Source organism: Scomber scombrus, chromosome 18 (genome assembly GCF_963691925.1).
Source record: "Scomber scombrus chromosome 18, fScoSco1.1, whole genome shotgun sequence".
NCBI classification, from domain to species: Eukaryota; Metazoa; Chordata; class Actinopteri; order Scombriformes; family Scombridae; genus Scomber; species Scomber scombrus.
Genome location: NC_084987.1, coordinates 26350767 through 26373599, shown reverse-complemented (window position 1 = coordinate 26373599; position 22833 = coordinate 26350767). Strand labels below are relative to the sequence as shown.

The following is a 22833-nucleotide window of genomic DNA, read 5'->3' as shown; positions in this document are numbered from 1 at the left end:
GTAACAAAGTCATCTTAGAACAAATCATCTTTCACACAACCGCAAGAGGTCACTCATGAGGAAAACACAGTTTCTGAGCAAATGTATGTGGTTCCTCTGGTGAGGACAGTCTCGAAATGAATCAGCCGACTATGAGGTTAAAGTATTGACTTTCAGCTTTAAGGGTATTTGACGGTGTTCCCATCCAGATTGGGGGGAACAGTACAGAACTTGTTGCCCTTTTATTTAGGACATTGCAGTAGGACAATGATCCTAAATGTAGAGCCAAGGAGAGGAGTCCAGGAGACCAGACTAATGAATTTAAGTCTCACTGTAATGCTCCTTTTAGTTGTGGTTCGGTATCAGTTTTTGGGAAAATGTTACATTTACTTAGAAGTCTGCTGATTGAGCCTGAAACTGCAATGTACCGTAACGTACCTAGTCAAGAAAAGAAATATCACTGATTGGCCCGAGAAGAGAAGTGTAGAAAATGAACATTTTTACAAGGACAAATGTGATCGTCATTGTGTGGCACTGCAGCGATGAGGCAGAACGGGAGAACTAAGCAGAAAAAGTGCACTGCCTTCTGTTTGCCTGCCTCACCTCAGTGAGCTGTGTGTGTGTGGGTGGAGGTGTGTATGTGTGTGTATGTGTTTGCTTGTGCCAGGGAGACAGAAGGCAAGGCAGAGCAGCACTGGTAAGCGTGCCTGAGTGACAGGAATGTAAAGGAGCATGTAGTCATAAGAGTGTCAGACATCAGAGGAATTTTATAAACTGTATAACTGCATGAGTCATATAAGCAGAGCCTGGTGTAATAAACCACAACCTGTAAGCAAACAGCACTAAACGGGGCAGCTGTGTACTTTATGTCATGACAATAAACTGAACTTCACACTCATGTTTTGTCTTATTGAAAATGATGTGTGTGCTTATAATAGAGTGTGCGTACTGTAAGTGCTTTTTTTCTTCTTCCTTTATTTCTTTCTTTTGTCCCTCCGCATAATATCAGATTCCATTATCCTGCTCTCATTCTCATCATCCCTAAGGTCTTGTGCTGTTCTTAAACACTCATGGGACTTATAGATGTGTGCGGAGACACACACACACACACACACACACACACACACAGAAATACATGATTGTGCATATCTACTTCAAACTGTACCCTATTTTTTCATTTAGTATGTTTTTTCTATGTTTACGATGTTATTCTGTAGCCTATCTGGGATTGCCAGGCAGAAGGAAAGGAGATAAGGAAGGAAGGAAGGAAGGATGGAAGTAGCCAGACCAAGACAGGAAGCCAGCTAGTTAATGTACCTCCAGGCATTTCTTTACATCAGTGTAAGATGCAGTTGTAATGTGCTGCGTTAGAAAGGCCAAGTGTCCCAGAAAAATTGTGAACAAAAAAGCCATACAATTCATTTCCTCTTCTTTCACTAATGCAAATCACCTCAGCCTCCTGCAGAAACCTCGGAGCGTTTTGCTTTTTGATGCCATTGCGGACATCTTCCTCCATTTGTTCCTGACCTTTGGGCTAAACCAAACCATTACCCTTCCCTCCGTGTGTGATTCTATCTCATTTGAGTTTGTTTTACGTTGTTTTCGGAATGGAAAGGACAGCTTTCATTGTATGTTTGGGGATTTTTTATCATTATTTTTTTTGGGCTTTTTTGCCTTTATTGGACAGTTGTGGGCAGAGAGGCTGACATAAAACAAGGTGAAAGAGAGAAATTGGTATGACATACAACAAAGGTCCCCTGCTGGATTTGAACCAGGGACGTTGTGATGAGGGAGCTCCTTCATTGTATGTTTTGTAGGGAATATTTTGCAGATATGTCTCCATTTGTTATATCCCATCATCACAGGTAAAATCTTAACAAATAGACAAGCAGTCAGTTTCACCACAGGATCATTTTCAGGAACCAATGAACCTTTTTTAGAAACTTCCTTTTCTTAGAAACCTTCCTATCCACCATAGATATGAAGTCCCTGCTCTGGGGGTAGTACTCTCTGACAGCCAAGGACCCATTGGACCATTTGCCTAATCTTTTTGGTTATTGACATGTATTGGAATAGTTCCTGTGGCCCCTGAGTACTTGGAACTATTTGGTGTTCGTTGAATCATCGAACACAAACAGACACCACAACCCACAGGATGAAGGACAATTCACAATGACGAGAACAAGAGAGAGAGGGAGAGAGAAGGAAAGACAGAAGAAAAAACGTAGGGAGATTTTGAACATAGATCTGAGAGATGTGAAGACACACAAACAACCGAGCATATTCCCTGATGAGCCTCAGTGTAGCTGATGAAATACAGAAGTAATCATCATATTGCAGGTGCTGTAGGGAAGAAAAACCTTGTACGTCTGGAAAAAGTCACCTTGTTAGACTGTCATGTTACGATGTAACAAATGATATGTGTTGGGCCTTGGTTAGAGGTTTGGCTATCAGCAATAATTGATTATCAAAGATACATTGAAACGTGGTCAGCCAGTGAGACCCAACATGCGTGTACGAAAATGAAGGTACATCTTCCTCTACCTGTCTTCTGTAGTACCTTATTTGTCATTGGGAATTTTAGTCTTTCATCAACCGTCTGATGCTAAAAAGAAGTCTTATCATAATATAATGTATGAGATTTTTTTTCTCAAGACAATGGATTATGTAATGGTGTCACTGTTTCTTAATTACCTCAGACGTTTTTGGCATTTATGAACTGCCACCTACCTGACAGACCAACAATATTAGCAGTTCAGACCTGTATTTTAACAATGTAAGGGTGTTTGGTGGGGTTGTGTTGCTTCAGGTACGACTGAGACATGAAACATGATCCAACAAGCCCAGTTGAAGTTACAGAACAGTCAGTTTGAGGGTTTGCCAAATGGTGAAATACCACATAGAGGTTTACAATATAAAACATTTTTGTAACTCTAGAAAAGCGGCAATCCAATTATCTTTCGTCTTTGAGAAATCATCAAATTAGGCAAGGGAGGGCAAGAACCAATTGGACACTCCATTATTTTTGTCTAAAAGTGGCCCAGGTGGTGGACTGGTAGTCTTCCACTGAAGCACGCTACACAAGATAAAAAAACATCTGCAAGGTTGGGCCATTATCAACATGATTTTGTATAAGTTAAGGTTAGGGATGATAGTTAAAAGAAACCAATGTTGACTGTTGGCAGGGTGCAGGAACACAACCAGCTGCTCGATATCTTGGGCTCTGCACTATTCTGTGGATGTGTGTAAGTGTGTGTGTGGGTCAGTGGGTTGATGGTTGAGCTACAACCCCAGTCTTGTCCCTGTGCCAGTTCTCTGTTTGCTGTTGTGTAGTTTCAAGAAAAGAAAAAAAAAAAGAAAAAGAGAATCTTCTTCGCTTTTAACCTCACTCTTCTAATTATTTCCCTGTCAGCCACATACACAGACACAGTGACTACACATTTGTGCTCAAACCTGCAGGGATCTCACTTATGTCACTACCCTATCCATAATTCGACTGCTTCTGTTTTTTCTTAAGCCAAGAACACCCACACCAATACACCGACACACACACAAGCACACGCAAGGAAAGATAGGAGATCAATATTTGACCTTAGCAGAGTCCCCTCCTCAGCTGATCACCTCATCTAACCGGCCAGTTAAAACATCAATATGGGGCAGGCAGGCGGAGCCAAGCTGTCAATCACTGCAGTGGACAGTGGGAGGCTTCATCCAGCCACCCAGCCATGCAGCAAACCTCAATCTGTCCTGCATTGCTATGAATTGCAGCATTAAAGCTTATTACAGCAGTTTTATAGTTATTGCAGTATTTAAATAGCAGCAAAGCTTGAATTTCTGTTATATATTTCAACTACATGCAATCATGCAGTAAGTTACATACAAATTTGTGGAATTTCATGGAATGTGTCAACAAATGCCATTAAAAGACCCATATGGATGAATTGATCTGCTGACAAGTGTTATGTGGGTAGTAAAGATGATAGATCTCATTCCTCTGTGCCATAGAGCCTCATTGGTGTCTAAAAACTATTAAAAACACATCAGTGACCAACACTGTTACTATGGGTGACATGTTCCTTCATCACCATGAGCACACAAACTGTAGTTTATTTTCACTCAATCCCACATTCACCTTCCTGCTGTAAAAAGTAGTCACTATAGCTCTATGTGTGTTAATCCACCGCTGAAAGTAATCCCCAATAAATGCACTGTTTCCTCCTGTTTCGGTAACATTAGTTAAAAACTACAGTGACCGGATGCTTTAGGAAATTAGCCATGCTAATGAGTTACATCGGGCTTGGGGCTGAGAGCCATAGAAAGAGTACGGAAGTCAAAAAGTGCTGAAAGACTGGTTGACATCGTAAAAGGTGTAAATGGACGCCAGCCTTATTTTTTAAAAAGCTGTGCTAATCAATATTTAGTATTGATTGATGTTGTTATATTACCAATGAGTTATATGACTGTGTAATCTGGAAGGTGTCCCTCGTATTGTCAAAGAGAATTATTACCAAACTCTGCAGCTCATCTCGGCGAGGCTTTTTAAGCATCTTTCAGCTCATCACATTTTGTTTTACGGCCCGGAACTTTTTCGTTCGCTCTCACCGCTCTCATCAACTTGGGTCAGCTGTTTTCAGTGAGAATGAAGCTCCAGATCACTGCAGTTTATCACGAAGGAGCAGGAAGCAGTTCGGTGTCCTGCTCCGGGGGCCATTTTAATGACTGATTGAGATTGAGATTTAAGCCTGCAGTTCATTTTCTGGTCACTATTCTTCTTGTTTAATTGGTTGTAAAATGACAACAAAAAAAAATACTGAGAAGAACCTCCAATTTCCTAACGTCCAAGGTGCTGTCTTCAGATTGAGAGTTTTACACAATCAACTCTTTTAAAAACTGAAAATATAAAGTTTAATATGACAGAAAGAAAAGCAGCAAATCCTGCTTGTGAAACTAGAACGGGGGAATGTTTGGGGGGGTTTTTTGCCAGAAAAAAGGACTTGCATGATGAATTGTTTCAGCTCTAATTAGATTTAAGCCTGTTATGAGCCGCAGTGCTGCCACCACTACACAACCATCTAGTGATGTAGTAAAAGATTCAAAAATGCATCAAAACGCTCCATTTTTTCATAAAACCTGAAAAAAAAGTAAAGAATATCCTGAATCTACACTGATGGTGGTGGTGCTGTCAGGATAATAAACTCTGCTGAATGGCAGGTGGGGTGTGTATTATGTATCATGGCCACCACAGTAAAAGGAAGTGTGAGACAGCGCCTCTACAGGCCTGTTTTTCTATTCCCCAGGTACATGCAGTATTCACTTTCTGGCAGAGGCTCCGTTTGGCCCTCACTCTGTGTTTTGGCAGCCTTGGGCACTATTTGGCAGAGTTCCGTCCTTCCTACTTAGTGTATTGGAGCCACCTCTGCACTGAGTGAAGCACTGCAGCAATCTGTGGCCTGCAGCAGCACTACAGCAGAGCAGGGGAGGAAGGAGGAAGCAACGCATCCAAGTACTGCTCTCATCTTTTAGGGTTTCTTTATGGCTTTTCCTACTTTTTTATAATTCTTTCAGTTTGAGTTTTTGCTTTCTTTTTGACCATCTTATCATTACAAACCCCAAAATGCTATTCTAGAAAAGCCTTTCTCTAGCCCTATTAATTCAACCAAGTGGACTCGATCTCGATGCACACACACTTTAGACGCAGCAGGTTTTGCAGTGTGACTCGGGGCTGTTTTAGTGCTAGAACCAGTATACAGATGGGTGGCTCTCTACAGCGTTTAATTAGTCTCAAAACCACATAAAAAAAAGCAGGCACCGGCACGTGATACAAGCACACAGAGCACTTTCTGTTCTGGGATTTTTCTGCTCAGCGTGCACAAATGCGGTCCCGCAAGCTGCTCAACACTTGCTCGCTCATGTAGTTGCCTTTTGAGACTTGTGTGGGGCTTAAATAGTCAGTCCATTCCTTTGATTGTTCACTTTCAGAGTACTGACTACGACCTTTGATTGGCTGTTTGATTTGTTATCATTGATATCAGAATCAGAATCAATTTTATTGTCACTTCTAAATCGACTCTTCGTAAAGTAGCGAGATGCCGTTGTCAAACTGATTAGTCGTTTCCACATAAAGACAGAGAAAGGACATATTTACAACATAAACATATAAAATCATAAAAAGAGCAGCCTTTAAAATAAAGTGCTTATGTGTTTACGTAGGACAGGTAGTGCTACTGTATCTATTAACAGAAACAGTCAACTGTATACTTATTGACCAGAGCTGTCTTTGGATGAACAGCAGTTGAAGAAAAAGAACAAAGGGAAATAATTTAGCGGTTCATTCTCTGTTTTGTTTTGTTTTTTACCACTTGTGAAAAAATGAAGCAAAAAATGGTCATTTCACTGATATTTTTCATTCCAGACCACATTAGACCAGTTCCAGATCAAAAACCACTGTACTTCAATTTGTCCAATCTAGATTGGATTACCAAGGAGAATCCAGAGACTCATTTAAACACAGTTTCAAATTTGAGGAACCTTCATTCTATTTGTGAAAACACAAATAAGGGTAATTTCACTGATGTTGCAGCTAGAAAATCAGAGCATGATTCCACATCTCTCTATGTTGTTGGTTATTGCCATGTAGAGCTCTGCTTTCTCACTTAAAAACAAAAGATTATGAAAATACAATCACACAATATCTTCATAGAACATTTTCTAATCTGTCTGGTTTGGTCGAGACGGGGAAAAAACAACATTTTTCATAAGTGTAAATGGTAAAAACAGAGAATCAGCTGCTAAATATCATAATTTATGTTTCCTTTTATTCTCTCAGGCAACTACCTGCCTTCCACTGTGTCAGTCATCAAACCAAACCACCAATCAAAGGTCATGGTCACTATTCTAAGTGACCAATAAAAGGAATGGACTATTTATCCCCCACTCAACTTCCAAAGTCTCAAAAGTCAATTTTACGAGCGATTGAGTGTCGAGCAGTTGTGAGAGCGTCTAGAAGGTCGAGCTGGCGTCCGTCACAGCTCCGTGCTCGCAGGACCGCATTTGCACACGTGGAGCAGAGATGCTCTCTCACACAGATGCTTTCCCGCTCTCGGTTTCTATCCCGTGCCCTCACAGAACACAAACGTTCCCTCGTGAGGATGCTTTTTCCGCTTGCAGATATAGTTCTGCCGTTTTGTATCATGAGCGTGAGCCTGCTTTTTAATGTCCACCCATTTTAAGACTAATTAAACGCCATAGCTCTCACTGAGCCAGAGCCCCGTTGGCTTGTCACAGCACCTCTCCTCCTCCTCCTCCTCTTGCCTTCCGGTCTCATTGTTCTACCTTGGGTATGCGTTGGTCCGTGTCATTATAGCGCAGTAGGGAGCTCCAGGCATTGCATTAGCTTGTAACGCGTCTGCTCTACCTCTTCCTTTGCCCAGTCTTTTCAAGCACAAACTGCCTTGCTTAGCAGATTAAATTAGCCAGGAAAATATGTCTTTATTTCCCCCTAAATGAACACCGGTTGTAGCTTGTTATTCTCCTAACACCTGTGCATACTGCGGCGCAGAGGAAACAAGATCTAAACTCTGCTTGACTGACTGTATTTATGACTTATAGAGATGCGTTGTGATTGATGGGATTTCATCCATCATTTTATAATGAAAAGGCATCAAGGCTGTTTTGTTTTTCGTCCAAGAGTCCCATCGATCCTTTTTCCTTCTTCCACCACCACCACCACCTCCTCCCCCACCTCCTTGCTGAATCAGTGCAGTCCAGCTTTGCTTACGCATACGTCTGGTGAAGGCCAGACGGCAATTACTATCAGAGTGCTTTGGGAGGTTTATGCAAGGCTTCGGCTGGTTAGCTATAGTAGGCTAGGCCTGTTGATCTCTCAGAGGAGGGTGGAAGGGTGAAAAGGTGGAATAAAGGAAGAGGCTCGAAAGGAAGGACGGAAAGTAGGAAGCAAGGACAGAGGAAGAGTAGCCAGAAATCTGTCTTTGCTGTACAGTATATAATATATCTTTCAAATGCAATGGTGCACTTTAATATATTAAGTTTACAATGCTAGAGGCTACATCTGTTAATATAGAGTCTAGCTACAGTACAAAAGTGATTTCATACTCTTAACCTCTAGAAAAACCATTAAACAGAAATAGATGAGTAAGGCATAAATACATTTTGACTATAAAATACATTCAGAATTCATATCATGCATAAAAATCAAGAGATCAGCCTTTACAAAGATCGTGATCTGTTAAAGATAAGCATCAATAAATCCAATTGAAAAACATAAAAAAGTTTGAGGTCTTGGTTAATCCAGTTCATTTTTTTTTTTTTTTTTTTACAATGTGTGAACAACAAACTCTGAGAAGCAAACACAGTGTGCAACTCCATGCAGCAGATTCATTATCATGTTAAAGAAAAAAAGAACATGACATCACAACATGTATTGTTATGTGTTGCTAGGTGATCCATGACAGTCGGCATAACAACAGAGTGATCCAATCAATTAAAATGAGTTTTTATCAATACATGTTACATTACTAATCTTATAACATGAATCTGAATCTTAAAATTTAAAAAAAAATTGTTTTTATTAATTCAATTACATTTTTAGTTTTTCTATATGTCAGGATGTGGTTAGCCTACCTTAGCATAAAGATAGGGAAACAGGGGTGAATATTTAGCCTGTGTAGTAGTAAAGTTAAGCTAAGGAGGAACTTTATGTTGCCAGTTTTCTCTGTGATCGATCATTTCCTTCTTCTGTAAGTAAAGCCAGTTGTTGTCATCAACCTGGATGCATGTTAATTTTGTGTCATGACCATAAAATAAAATCTTGGCTTTGATGCAGTTTTCTTGTTTGCCAACTGAAAAAAGGACTGAGTAGAAGAAACGCAGCAGTTTCTATAAAAACAGCTCATTAAAAACAGCATTTTTATAATTAGATGGTGTGGTGTAGACGCAGTGTCTTGCTTCTAAATATGTTGAACAATGCTAAAAAAAAAAAAAAAGAAGCTGAGACTGCATAGATAATGTAAGCTAAACAGATATACGTATAACCACAATGTGAATACTGGTGTTGTCAGAGTAGTTAGATGTCAAACAAGCACGTTTTTCTATCCACTCAAGACTCAAAAAGACCAGTACTACTGCAAACTGGTTTCAAATCTTGTTTAATATGATGTTGCTTTATAATATTATCCGAACTGTTTGCTTGTTTTTTGTCGATGCTGATCTTTGACACCCCCCGCATGTCGCCATCTGTCAACAACAGGAAGAGAGGAAGAGACAGAGAGATGAGACGGCAAACAGGTTGAGGGGAAAGCATGAACCGCAGTGAGGATGAAGGCAGCTCGATAGACGATGAGATAAAGAGCGAGAGATGAATGGGGATAAACGGGGAGAATGAAGTGGAAAGAAGAGGGGAAGAGAGGGAAATCCACGGAGGGAGGTCTGCTGAGACTCGAGCACACTGGGATAGTTGTAATGCACTGCACCACGTCCTGCTGTCTGAAACAACATAGAGCAGCAACAAGACCACATACAGACTGTCTCTCGCCTGAACCTCAAAACACATTGTTTTTCTATAGAAACCCACAACCTCACACACACACACACACATTCACACAGCCTGTCCAGTCATATTTTCACTGACTTGGCAGAACACATGCTTGTGTGTGTGTGTGTGTATGTGTGTGTATTCACAGAGGGATCTCAACCAACATACTGCTGTATCCTCCTCCTGGGGAGTAAACAGTATGCAAATCTTTAGTCAGGCTATTTGCAGTGAAGTCACCTTTACAAGGTGTGTGTGTGTGTGTGTGTGTGTGTGTGTGTGTGTGTGTGTGTGTGTGTGTGTGTGTGTGTGTGTGTGTGTGTGTGTGTGTGTGCGCGCGTGTGTTTTCTGCAGTGTAAGAGAGGACATCCCGTTTGCTGCGTCACTGCCACAAGAGAGAAAAATATGATGTCATTTGTGAAAAATGTTTTGGCTGCTGTCACATTTTTAGCTGAAAACCGTGCTTTAAGTGAGGAGAGGTTGTTCACAATACATAGTATCCAAGAGATTATCTTTGTTGAAGCATTTTGAACTTTTTGTTTGGGTCTTTAAAAATTGCTCCGTCCCTCTGGACACATAGAGAGACTGACGTTGTTAGGTTCAGGCTACTAAAACACATGGTTACGGTGAGGGAAAGATGGAGATTTTGGTTACATATTGAAAGAACGAAAACATGTTTCGGCTTGTACTGCAGGTCAGTTTTCAGTTGATGATCTCAAAAGAGCAGATGGCCAAGATGGCGCACGGTTGTGTGCTTCCGTCCGCCGCAGCTCCGATCATGCAGAGTTTTCTGTTTATTAATATAATAATTTTCTTGTACTTTTCTCACTTGTGAGTGCTGATTTTGTAGAACCACAACATGAAAAAAATCATCTCTTTTCTGATATCTGTTTCTTTGATCTGTCATGGTCCTGCATGTCAGACTTGGAACACCTAATGATATTCTGCTGCACCCACTAGTTGCCTAGAGAATTGACAGGAATCATCATAGTTAAACATAGCTGCTGTTTATATACCACCTGATATGGACAATGCATGACCTCACTTCAGGAGTATATAAACATTACTCCAGACATCCTGAGGCTGTACTGATAGTGGTCAGGATCTTCAATAAAATGAACTTAATAAAGGTTGGTGCTGAACTTTTATCAACACAGTAAATCTGGACCACTGCAGTTACAAAACTGCCTAGCACCGCTTGCATGAGGAAAATACAGCAGGAAGCGCCAATGACACGTGAAGCCACTCTACAGGACTCACAGGGAGATGTAGATTGGGACATGTTCCAATCAAGCTCACATGATGACATCAGCATGTTTGCGGAAGTAACCACCAGTTTCATAGTCAAACTAGTAGATGATGTAATTCCCATGGAGACTGTAAAGATTTTAATCAGAAACCATGGGTCAACAAATCTATTAGAAAGGCTCTGAAAGTCTTCACTGCTGCATACAATGAAGGACTCGTGACCAGTCACATGTCAATATATAAGCTGCATCATACAGTCTCAGGAAGGCCACGATTTCAAATAACCAGTTGGCCTACCTGGATGAGGTGGAGAGGCTGACAGCATGGTGTGTGGACAATAATCTAGACTTGAATGTTGCCTAAACCAAGGGGGATGGTGGTTGACTTCAGGAAAGACCAACAGAGGATTCATTACACACAACTACAGATTAACAGGAGCCAGGTGGAGAGCTTGAACAACTACAAGTATCTTGGTTTTCACATCTCCAAGGACTAGACATGGTCAACACACGTCACGGCTAAGGTGAAGGAGGCAAGACAGAACCTGTTCCACCTCAAGAGACTCAGAATGGTCCACAAGAACCTGCAATGGTCTTTTCTACACTGCAGCAACTGAACTGGTTTTCAGTGGAAGCATTACGGCTTGGTTCGGTAAGTGCGCCATTCAAAATAAGACAGAGTGATAAAAAGTGATAAATGAATAATCGTAGACACTAAGATTAAACTACCTGACCTCGAGGACATTTATGTGAGACGCTGTCAGACTAGGAAAAAAAACAAATTATGCAAGACCTCCACCAACTGAATCATAACCTGTTTAAAATTATCCCCAGAAGTGGGCGCATTTGCCACATAATGAGCAGGACAGTGAGGTGTCATAACAGCTTCTTCCCCTGGGACATGCGGCAGGATGACAGCAACAACCCCCCCCCCCCCAAATCACAAGGACACCTGACAAGGGTAGCACTTTTACACAGATAGTCTTTTCTTTTCACAGTCACTGCTGCTGCTGATTCTCATTTTACACTGATTCTTAACAATGATACTGATTTGTGTCATTGACTGTTGATTTTACTGACCCTTTCTGAAATGCAGTGTTGTCAAATTGCTTTGTCTATGTCTTTTAATATTGCTTTTAAACCATGTTGTTTTGATTTTTCAAATACAACCTCTTGAACACCTTAATTTGACTTTTCAAGACCTTCTCTGCCTGGTAAATGCTCATGCCTGTCAAACTCTTTTAAACACAGGCTTTCTGTTAGAAATGTGTGGTGTCTAAGTCCTAACCAAAATAAAGGCCCAGAGAGCTGTTTGTCAAAAACAGTACCTACACATCTTGTCATACATTTCTTCCAAAGTGTATTTGCTATTGAATGTTTGAGGGGGACAGGGTCACATCATGACATCAACTGAGAATCTGAAGCAGAGCAAAGACAGTCAGCACTGTGTTGCCATATTGTGGCGCCATCTTGCCTTTGAATGATTTACGAAATATGTACAAGCAATGAGCTTTAGTAGCAATGTGAGTCAACAACCACTATTTAAAACCAGATGTTTACCTCCCCATACACACGTACAGACTCTGGTGTGTATGGTGAATGGTGAACCTCTAAAAAAAATATGCTAGAGAAAATGCAGTTAAAAAAGCCAGAAAATAGACCTTGAATCAGCTGGTGTCAAACTTTCTGACACTTATTTTAATCAATGCAGCGTAAAGTCACGTAAAGCAGCCTGAAGTGTCTTTTTGAACCGATGGCCACAAAACACCAGGCGCAGATGCAGCATAACATGTATGTCACTGCGTGGCCACAGCGGAGCAACTGAAGGTGTAACACTGACCACGGTAGCCACATGAACTTGTGTATTCACACGCTTAAGCAGCCCTTTAACAGGTAAACAACATATAAGTGTTAAAAAATTAATCATTAAAATAACCTCATTAATCAATATGTATCCATGCTCCTGTAGCTAAAACAATGTAGTAATGTAATTCAGTACTAGTTAATATAGCCTCTGCTTTCAAACCCTGCATAACCACTGCAATATCACATGGAAAAACCCAATTTGCATGCAGTGATGGAGATGGAGTTGGTGAAGAAGGTAGAAAACCATATTTCACCCCAGTTGTGAAGCTCTGGCTACTGCTCTGCTAAGATGTATGAAGAAAAGATGCATCGCAACACATTGCTAGTATAGTGGCAATGGGAGAAAATAACCCCAACATTTGTATACAATTACCTAGCTATAAGTATCACCTAGGTCTCTGAGCTGCAGCTGTAGCCCCATGCTGCTATCTGCCACTTATTGGTGTGAAAAGATGTGCTTTACCACATACATATGCATACTCTATATCCTATGTGAACAGGTATTAAGTCTGAACCAGTAATTGCTTTGCTTTTGAGTAAATTTACAGTGGTCTTTCTCACAGTATCTTCACCAGTTAGAAGTCAAAGCTTACTGTACCACAACCACGTCTTTCTAAAGTTTCATTAGCCTTTCCTCTTTTCTCTCTCTCTCCTCACTGACATATAGGTCAGTGTGGGATCAGTGTGATGAGTTTGGGCACAGATCTCTAGCCTGGCCAGGCTAAATGACTGTAATTAGATGCTTTTGATCCTCTGTCCCAAGCTGAGAGCAGTTTTTTTCTTGCTTCATTGCCTTCTTCCGAATCGTGCCTTTTGTTGCGGAATTGTCTCACCTTCTTATTCCATCTCTTTGTATCTTAAAAAAAAATCTAAATTGTTCTTCCTTTTCGTCCATCATCCCTCTCCTCTGTACATCTCTCTCTTTTGCTGACATGCACACTTGTTTTCTTGACTGTTTGTATCCATCCCTCCCTTCCTCCCCTTTCTCTTAGTATTGACATTATTAGCTAAGTACTTAGGTAATGAGTATTTTCTGAGTCACCGGATGATGTTAAGGGTTTTAGTGTTATTCCCTCTGATATGCTAAGACAGGAAAACCTGTGTGTATGTTAAGACCACTTAAATGCTTTTAAGAAGCATGCATGTTTGGTCAGTGTTTGCCTGTATTTGTAGACTAGTTTAGCTAAAAGCAAGGGTGGTTATATGTCAGCAAAATGTTTTAGTATAACAGGTGCATTAATTGATTTTTGGCCACAAGAGGTAGAAAAACTCTAAAGCAAGGGAAATGGAAACACAGTCCATACATATAATCACCCTATATGGTTATGACTATCATGTTGGTAAATGCCTGTTTAAACATTTAGCAGACGGAGCAACATTATCTTCTCATCAGTTTTTGGCCACCTGACAAATATAAGTCCAATATTAACTTTTTCTTTTGTCTTTTTAGCCTTGGGTAGCTATTTGGTGTTTGACTTTCTTCAACAGCTAACTGCTAACTTTGTCAGTTTGACAGTTTTTTAAATGCTAGCTGCCTGCTAAAGTGCACAATCACACACTGAGCTAAAAGATAACTGAGGGGGAACTGCTGAGTTCAATGATAATTCTCTGGGTTTTGTCGCCACTAGCATTTCATTCTATGCACCCAGAAAAAAAGTGTGCTAGGGACAAAAACGAATATGAAGAAAGGAGAGCTCTAAGGATTCCAAGAGACGACAGTAAAAGTAACACGAATGAAGGAGAAAGGTATAAAAAGAATGACAGAAGTGAAGGAGAAAATAGCTGAGACAGGAGGGAGAAGAGGGAGACGGTGATGAAGAATGAAAAGAAAGCTAAAGAAAGAGAAGATTGTCCAGGGGAGGAGGTAAAGGGAAGAGATTTAGGTCACAGTGTATGACTGACAGGCGGTGTTGGCTGATACAGCTGATGGTTTCCAGGCCAAAAATGTTTTAAAAACCACCAAAACATAAACAAAATGTTTTAATTTGTGTATGCATTTCAACCGTTTACTGTACCACATTTAAAAGCAATGCACACTGGCAGCTTAAGCATACATTAAAAAATTCCCAAAGCGACAAACAGCTTTTAGAACAGCGGCCAACAACCACAACAAAAACCCAGACAACGTGAGGCTGCTTTCACATGATAAGCCTTATTTATTCGTAGTTTTATTCAGCTGTCCCGTAGAGAGAAGGGCTCTTCTTCGTCTTCTGTTGTTTGGCGGTTGGCAAACAGGTTTTAGGTGCGTTACCATCACATTCTGGGCTGGAGTGTTGCCCTCCATATAAATCAATAATTTACCACTCGATTTCATCTCAATCTCTTAAACTTTGTCTAGGGGATTTTCAGCAATGTTACAGATGATGCTGATGATGTTACGATGTTGCTCTTTGTTTGGACGCTATTATTAATGTTATGTTTACATATAGTTCTTGAGTCACTGCAACTAGCAACCAAAGCAACCCGCCCCAAACCAATTTTGACTTAATTATCATGGAAAGAAAATGATTCTATTGATCTACTACTTGGTAACTTTAACTTGGTACTTTTGTCCATGTCAGTATCCTGAAGAAATGATAACTCACTTATTCCAGTTGGGCAGTAGTTCATTGGCAGATCACACATTGTGATCTGAGCTTCAGGATAGTGGAAAACAGCAGTCAATCCCAAAGATACCAGGTGAGGCCACTAAACTTCAATCAGGCACTTGTTGGGATACACTTGTGTTTGTTATAATACAGTATTACTAGAGGATTGTCTGATGTGGTGGTGCACAGTGGTAGCTAAAATTCTCATATCAACCAGACAGACAATCACACTATTTTACCAGCCAACTATCATGCTGGCTGGTTACCTGCCAAAGTGTCTGGCAAAGCAGAGGGACTCACCAGCCAGACGCATCTGGGCAGCATTTGGCTGGTAGAAGGTGTTTCCCACTGCAAGATCTCATCTGACAATAGAAACAGAAAGAAAGCTACTGTATAAGGGCCATTCTACCGAATTAGTGCAAAGTCCCCCAAACTCATAATGTATATTCAGAACATTTTTTGAATTTTTTTCCTTTCCCAAAATTTGTCATTAGCCAAACACATAACATATAATATAATAAAATGGATTATATTGACCTGTTAAATTTTATCATCATATGCATTTTATTTTTTACAATTTATATTTATCAGCCCTGTTCCTCAGGAGCGATCTGATGTCAGGGATTTTGCTCTATTGCTGTCTTCTCTGGCAATATTGGATTTTTATGTGATTTTGGAATCAATGTAATAAATAAACCTTGAGTTTTTCAGGTATTAAAGTAACTGGATTAACCTCTAATTATTTCATTTTATTCAGAAAATGTACTATTTTATATCTCAACTCTCAGATCCTCCACATATTATAAACTGCAAACACTACCAATATAAAATAAATTAGACGGTGAGAGACACTTCAGTAGTATTGCATGTATACAGTACAACATATTATGTCAAATGTACACAGATGTTGTATTTTAGTAGCGATTAAAATTAACTGAGATATTTTTTTAAATGGTGCAGAGTCCAGTTAAAGAGGGGGCTCGCCAAGTCAAGTTGTAAAAATGAAATGAGGGAATGTTTATGCCATATATTCTTCTGTATCTGCCTTTTTATAACTCCTCAATACCCCTAAAATGCTCAAGTATGTGTGTGTGTGTGTGTGTGTGTGTGTGTGTGTGCGTGTGTGTGTGTGTGTGTGTGTGTGTGTGTGTATATGTATATGTCTGTGTGTGTGTGTGTGTGTGTGTGTGTGTGTGTGTGTGTGTGTGTGTGCGTGCGCGTGTGTATCCAGGACAGCTCTAGATAGCAGTGTTAAATTAGACCATGATAATAAGCTGTGGGACTCCATGTGCTCCCTGCGGATCAGAGGAAGTCTTCATCTGTCTGTCTTCATCACTGACCTGACACACACATATATACACACATACATAGACATACATGTACTTGAGAGCATACTTACACATGTATACTTAAGCAAAAACACACACATTTTAGGCAAACGTGAGCAGAAGTGCACACACGCAAGCATACACAATGTTGAGTTGACCTTCATCATTGACCTAACAGACAGTCGCCGTGTGAGACATGAACGTCTACACACATGTACACACACACGCACACACACACACACACACACATAGGAAGTGGTTTTGACACGGTTTGACTGGGTTTTTAATCTTCTTAAGTGGGTTGCTGGTTAGGGTTGCAGTAAAGGGCCTATTGAAGCAGGACAAACTGAAAAATATATACAGTTATTTTAAGGTTCAAATCCTCATAAATGCAAAATAAAAATAATCTATCCACCTTACTCCTAACCTCATCCTCCTCATTTGAATAATTGGACCAGCATCTGGGAGAGCTAGCAGGTGTCTTCCTTTTTTCTGTTTGGGTAAAATGAATCATGTGGTCTCTGACTATAACCCTACTACCTAGGGATGAGAGGACGACTTGGTTAAGCGTGCAGTAGCATATTTTCCTATGTCATTGATCCCTTCAAGACCAATGGTAAAGCAATAAACAATTTGACAATCTTGGGTTGTAATAAAGTCAGTGTTTTGTTGAAAGAAGAGGACCAGAACCACCTCAAAGCACACAGGGAGCCGAGTCAGAACATCACCATATATCACTTAGCTAATGCTAAGCTAATTTATTTTCTTACTGCTATCTATGGCCACTTATTCCGTTTTGTTCTGCCATTCCTTGGTAGGGGGGGGGGCAGAGGTATTATCACATCATTCCATTAAGAGAAATCGTTTTGGCGAATATGTTCATTCACTTACTTGCTGAGAGTTGTATGAGATTTATACCACAGATATTTTTGGCTTTGATCAAATTTTATTAAGAAAGACTAGAGTATCTGAGCTTTTCCTGCTATTACAAAATGTCAAACGTATTAGGTAATACTCAGATAATACCAGAGGACTGCGGGAGGGAAAAAAAAGCTGCATTGCAACAGTACAAATGTAGCAGATGGTAGCATCCTGTGGTTGCAGCATATACATTTTTGTACAGTAAGTATGCCACTATGTACGAAAAGTGTGCATTTTTAAAGCTTGAATTATTTTTATCTTACCTTCAATGAATAATTTACCCATAATACAAAAAACATTTTTACTCACATCTCGATGAAATGTAATATTGAGTGCTCACAGCAGTTTTTACAGGGACTATTTCTTCAGTAGAAATACAGTCAGGCCTGTGGTGTATGAGCATTAACTGGGACACTGTTTCTGAAAAGTAACATTTGTTGAAGGTAATTTATCTGAATTCCAGTAACCGTACTGAAGCATCTTGCAAGGCTAAATAGTCTTTCTGTGGTTTGGATGAACTGGCCCTTAAACCCAGAAACCTGGCATCAAACTGTGTCAACCAAAATGTGTCACAGTTCATTTTACCTGAGTAACTTTATAATGTTGAAAGCTGCATAAATCAATAATTGTACATAAACATTGTATCGTATGACTAAGTTAAAAGGGAAAGGATTCACTCATAGTGATAAACCTACAGAAAATTATCAGCTGATACTCCAATTACCCTGATACCCATTTTTGCATCGCCTAGCTAAACATTTTGGTTTTTTTGATGTCGGTTCAGTCTCACTGCTCTGATTAATCTAGTTTCTAGCAGTAGCAGACATCTGTTTTTAGTGGGAAAAGCTCTAAGAAGCCCATTGTATACTACCTGCTAAGCACATCAGCAAGTAAAGCAGAGTGTTTAGCAGCTAAAGAGCCAGATACTTTAATCAGGATTTGGTGAAGACCAATACAGAGCTAAAAGGAGTGAATATCATCTATGTCTTATAACTTTAGTAGAACATAATATATCAATTTTGTGTTTGCAACTTTGTCTACTGCCACCTCAGTGTCCCATGAAAAAAATTGGCATACTTGTACAGTTCATCAGAATTTTAAGGGCCTCTTGTATATTTTCACTGGCCCGGCAGCCAGAAAATTAAAACAACTCATCATTTTGGCGATTTAGCTATTGTAGGAAGTCAAAGCTCCAGCAACAGTTGTATTAATAGACCAATGCAGAATTCATCAGGCACATCATAAAACACATTACAAGCAGTATTTAAATACGGTAGTTAAAAAGCAGGAAAAAAGTAGGTGATGTTGTGCCAGAAATCTTTTAATTGTATACATACTACGTACAACAGTGAAGTTCCTTTTAGATTAGTTTTTTTGAACCTTTGGTTATGGATATCTAATGTTGATATATTATACAAATATGCAAAATAATCCGAAAATAACATTTTATTTCTCTCATTCGTCGGCTTTGTTCTCGCTATCGCCACTCACTCGCTCGCGTTGACAGTTTGCGTGTTCTCTCTCTTTTTCTTTTGAAAAATGAGTCGGTAAGCCGACAGAAAAGCCTAACTTTACTTTTAATGCCATCAAACAAAATGTCCTCCACTCACCCCAAACTGTATCCCCATCACTCTGATTTGCAGAAGGGCCAGTGATTGGCCGATCAACTTGCTCTGCATAAACTTTAACTTGCCCTGGAACATTGCGCCAGCACATGAATGTATTGTAGGAGCTGGATAGAGCACTGCCGCTCAGCCATCAGCCAATTTTACCCCAGTGGCCACTAACGGTATTGGAGCGAAGAATCCCCCTGCATCCCCAAAAAGAATTTTCCCCCATCGACCACCATTGTAAAAGAGACGTCTGTACAACTGTTGACAGGACACCTCGAACTGCAAACAATGTCAATCATGACTCTTTCTATTACGAATGAATTTTTGATCCATGGAGGTTTTATATTTGTAAAATTTTCCTCAAGCCGAGAAAAGTGATTTCAAAATCTGTAACATCATCACAATGTAAAGTCTGTGAGCCAAGTTGGAATTTCAGTTTCATATTCAGTGGGCCGCATAACACAGAATTAAACCTGGAAGCCAGAGACTTTTCATGTTTGTGCTAGCCGAGCAATTCATGGGCGCCATCTTTGGTCCAGTATCCAGCTCTTATAATACATCCATGGGCCAGCTGTTGTGTTTGACCCTGCTCCTATTGGATAATTAAAATGAAGTAATGAAGTAATATTGCTTCAAATGTGTGTTTGTTTTACTGTGCAGTCATGGAATGTCTGATAACCCTTTCCCACAAAGTTGCAGTTAGATACCAAATATGCAAATGTAGTGATAGTGGAACATGTAAGAGGTTCAAAATGGGCAGCTCGGTCTCTGCATGATTGCTGAGAAAGAACAATCAGTATTAAAAGGAATAAAAGGGGCTCTGACGATGAGTCTGTGCTGTCCTTGAGAGACGTGTGAACATTAAAATCTATCCCTGCATTTAGAGAGACGACTGCTACGCTGCACACAGTGAGAGGACCCCAACACATCCTGGCAGCTCACTGCATAGAGCACAGGGAGAGAGGGGGTATGGAGAATGGGGAGAGAAAGCGGGAGAGAGAGAGAGAGATAGGAGAGCAAGGAATAGTGGAGGGGGGTTTAGGGGATGCTGCAGAGGAAAGGAAATCGCATTACACACATGTGAGCACTGTACAGAAAATGACTGGTAATATGCTACATAAAGTACATGAATGGTTTGCCAGTGTGAAGGTAGATGAAGTGTGTATTGAACATGTATTGGAGTGGGGGTCTGAAAGGTTGTCTTAGACAAATAGATGATCATTGATCTTATGCTAATAGAAAAAAGACTGCTCAACCTATGTGTGGCAGATCTATAGACACACACACACACACACACACACACATACATACATACACACACACATATCAATAGACATTTATCTAAGTTCTTGCATACAGTACATGGCACATGTTTTTTCATAATGGTGCTCACAGTAATGCATACATCTCCTTATTCCAGCATTGTTATGTACTCTCTTATTTTGTCTTTACTTGCACTGTGTATCCGTCTCGTCTCTTTCTGTCTTTCTCACACACACACACACACACACACACACACACACACACACACACACACACACACACACACACACACACACACACACACACACACACACACACACACACAACACACACACACAGACACCCTGCGTACCTCATTTATTTTACACTCTCCATACATCATCCCTCCGTACCACCCTCCCTCCCTCTATCTCTCTGACTGCGCTGTTATCAATGGGATTGCAGCAGTCGGGACATTTGCACTGAATTAACAGCATTCCTCCACTTTCCTCAGTGTGTTATTGGCGCCCTCTATCTGCAGCCTGTTGGCATAACCACTGCTTTCCACTTTACCGCAATGGCCCAAACCCCTCCTCCTCCTCCACCACCACCAGAAATAAATTCAACACATAAAATACTTGTGATAAAGGCTTGAATGGGTCAGAATAATATTGGTGCAACAGTTTCTTGTAGTGGCATTTAAAATTAAAAGAGGATGTTTGCAAATTTTTAACACATCTCCCCCCCCCCCCCCCCCTGTGTGTGTCTCTCTGCAGTATGTGGCGTTAGCCTCGCTCTTCTTCATCCTCCTCTCCATCTCCACCTTCTGCCTGGAGACCCACGAAGCCTTCAACACCATCTACAACAAAACAGAGAACGTCACCGTCGGCAACACGACACATGAGGAGGTACTGTGTGAAGTTTTTGTGAATCGGTTAATGTCACAGAGTTGGTGTGATTGTTGAAAGGGGTTTGACAATGCTTTAGTGTTGCATCTCCAAGAAGTCTGAGGAGGAGGTTTGCAAAAACAGATTTAAAAAAACAAGGCAACAAAGATGAAGCAATATCCCGATTATTAGCATCTAGAACCGATCAAGCTCCAAAAAGGTTTGATCCTAAACCAACCAAAAACATTCTTTCATGAGGCCCTTCTGTTATATTGGAATGATCATAATTATGAAGATTCCGGTTTGTAAATAGTGCTCACATTAACATCACAACAGCTTCAACTCTAACTCAACCAAGTTGATTTGTCCTATGATGTGAACACTTGTGAGTTAAACATAGGAATCTTTCACATCTATATTATATCACCCTGGGGGTTAGCTCAGAATGAGTTTGGATTATCCTAAAATAAATTATGTTGGGTTAAAACTGAATTTCTAAAGGAAATGGATATTCTGACAGGAAGCACACATAGCACACAAGCATGTAACAGTGAAATGGTAGAGCCCTATGCCCAGAGGCACAAGGTATTGACACATGGAAGGTTTTCATTTCACAAGACCTTTACTTTGACAGTGCTGTCAATACAAATTAATTAATCACTATATGAATAGATGCTTGGTAAAATCAACTAATCCTTTATTCCTTTCTTCCACCCTCCAGATAGTGTATGAGGTAGTCACAGATGGCTGGCTGACCTATGTGGAGGGAGTCTGCGTCATCTGGTTCACCATTGAGGTGATGGCGCGCGTCGTCTTCTGCCCTGACAAGGCAGAGTTTTTCCGCAGCGCCCTTAACATCATAGACTTTGTGGCCATCGTGCCCTTTTACCTGGAGGTGGCGCTGAGCGGCCTCTCCTCCAAAACAGCCAAAGACGTGCTGAGCTTCCTGCGTGTCGTGCGCTTTGTCCGTATCCTGCGTATATTCAAGTTGACCCGCCACTTTGTCGGTTTGCGGGTCTTGGGCCACACTCTGCGGGCGAGCACCAACGAGTTTCTGCTGCTCATCATCTTCTTGGCGCTGGGCGTCCTCATCTTTGCTACCATGATCTACTATGCTGAACGCATAGGTGCTGACCCAGATGATCCAACAGCTGCGGCCCACACCAACTTCAAGAACATCCCAATTGGTTTCTGGTGGGCTGTGGTGACCATGACCACACTGGGCTATGGGGATATGTACCCTGAGACATGGTCAGGAATGCTGGTGGGTGCCCTCTGCGCCTTGGCTGGTGTGCTGACCATTGCCATGCCTGTGCCCGTCATTGTCAACAACTTCGGCATGTACTACTCCCTGGCCATGGCCAAGCAGAAGCTTCCCAAGAAGAGGAACAAGCACATCCCCCGAGCTCCACAGCCAGGCAGCCCCAACTACTGCAAGCCAGATGCCCTCGCCATGGCAACTGCCTCGCCGCACAGGCTGATGGGCAATGTGCTTGGACCGGGCATGGTGGGATCCGGCAGCATGATGGGTACTGGAGACTGCCCACTGGCACAGGAGGAGATTATTGAAATCAACAGGGCAGGTGAGTGATTGAGGAACAGAACTGAGATCCTT

The 22833-nt window shown here is 40.9% G+C and overlaps 1 protein-coding gene across 2 annotated transcripts in view; it reads left to right on the top strand.

The window, feature by feature from the left end:
- LOC133998902 (potassium voltage-gated channel subfamily C member 1-like) overlaps positions 1–22833 on the top strand; it is a 70797-nt gene that overhangs the window by 21906 nt on the left and 26058 nt on the right. For both annotated transcript variants that reach the window (XM_062437932.1, XM_062437933.1), the window contains exons 2-3: positions 21108–21239; positions 21940–22801. In XM_062437932.1, the coding sequence (XP_062293916.1) occupies positions 21108–21239; positions 21940–22801 (994 nt within the window). The remainder of the gene's footprint in view (positions 1–21107; positions 21240–21939; positions 22802–22833) is intronic.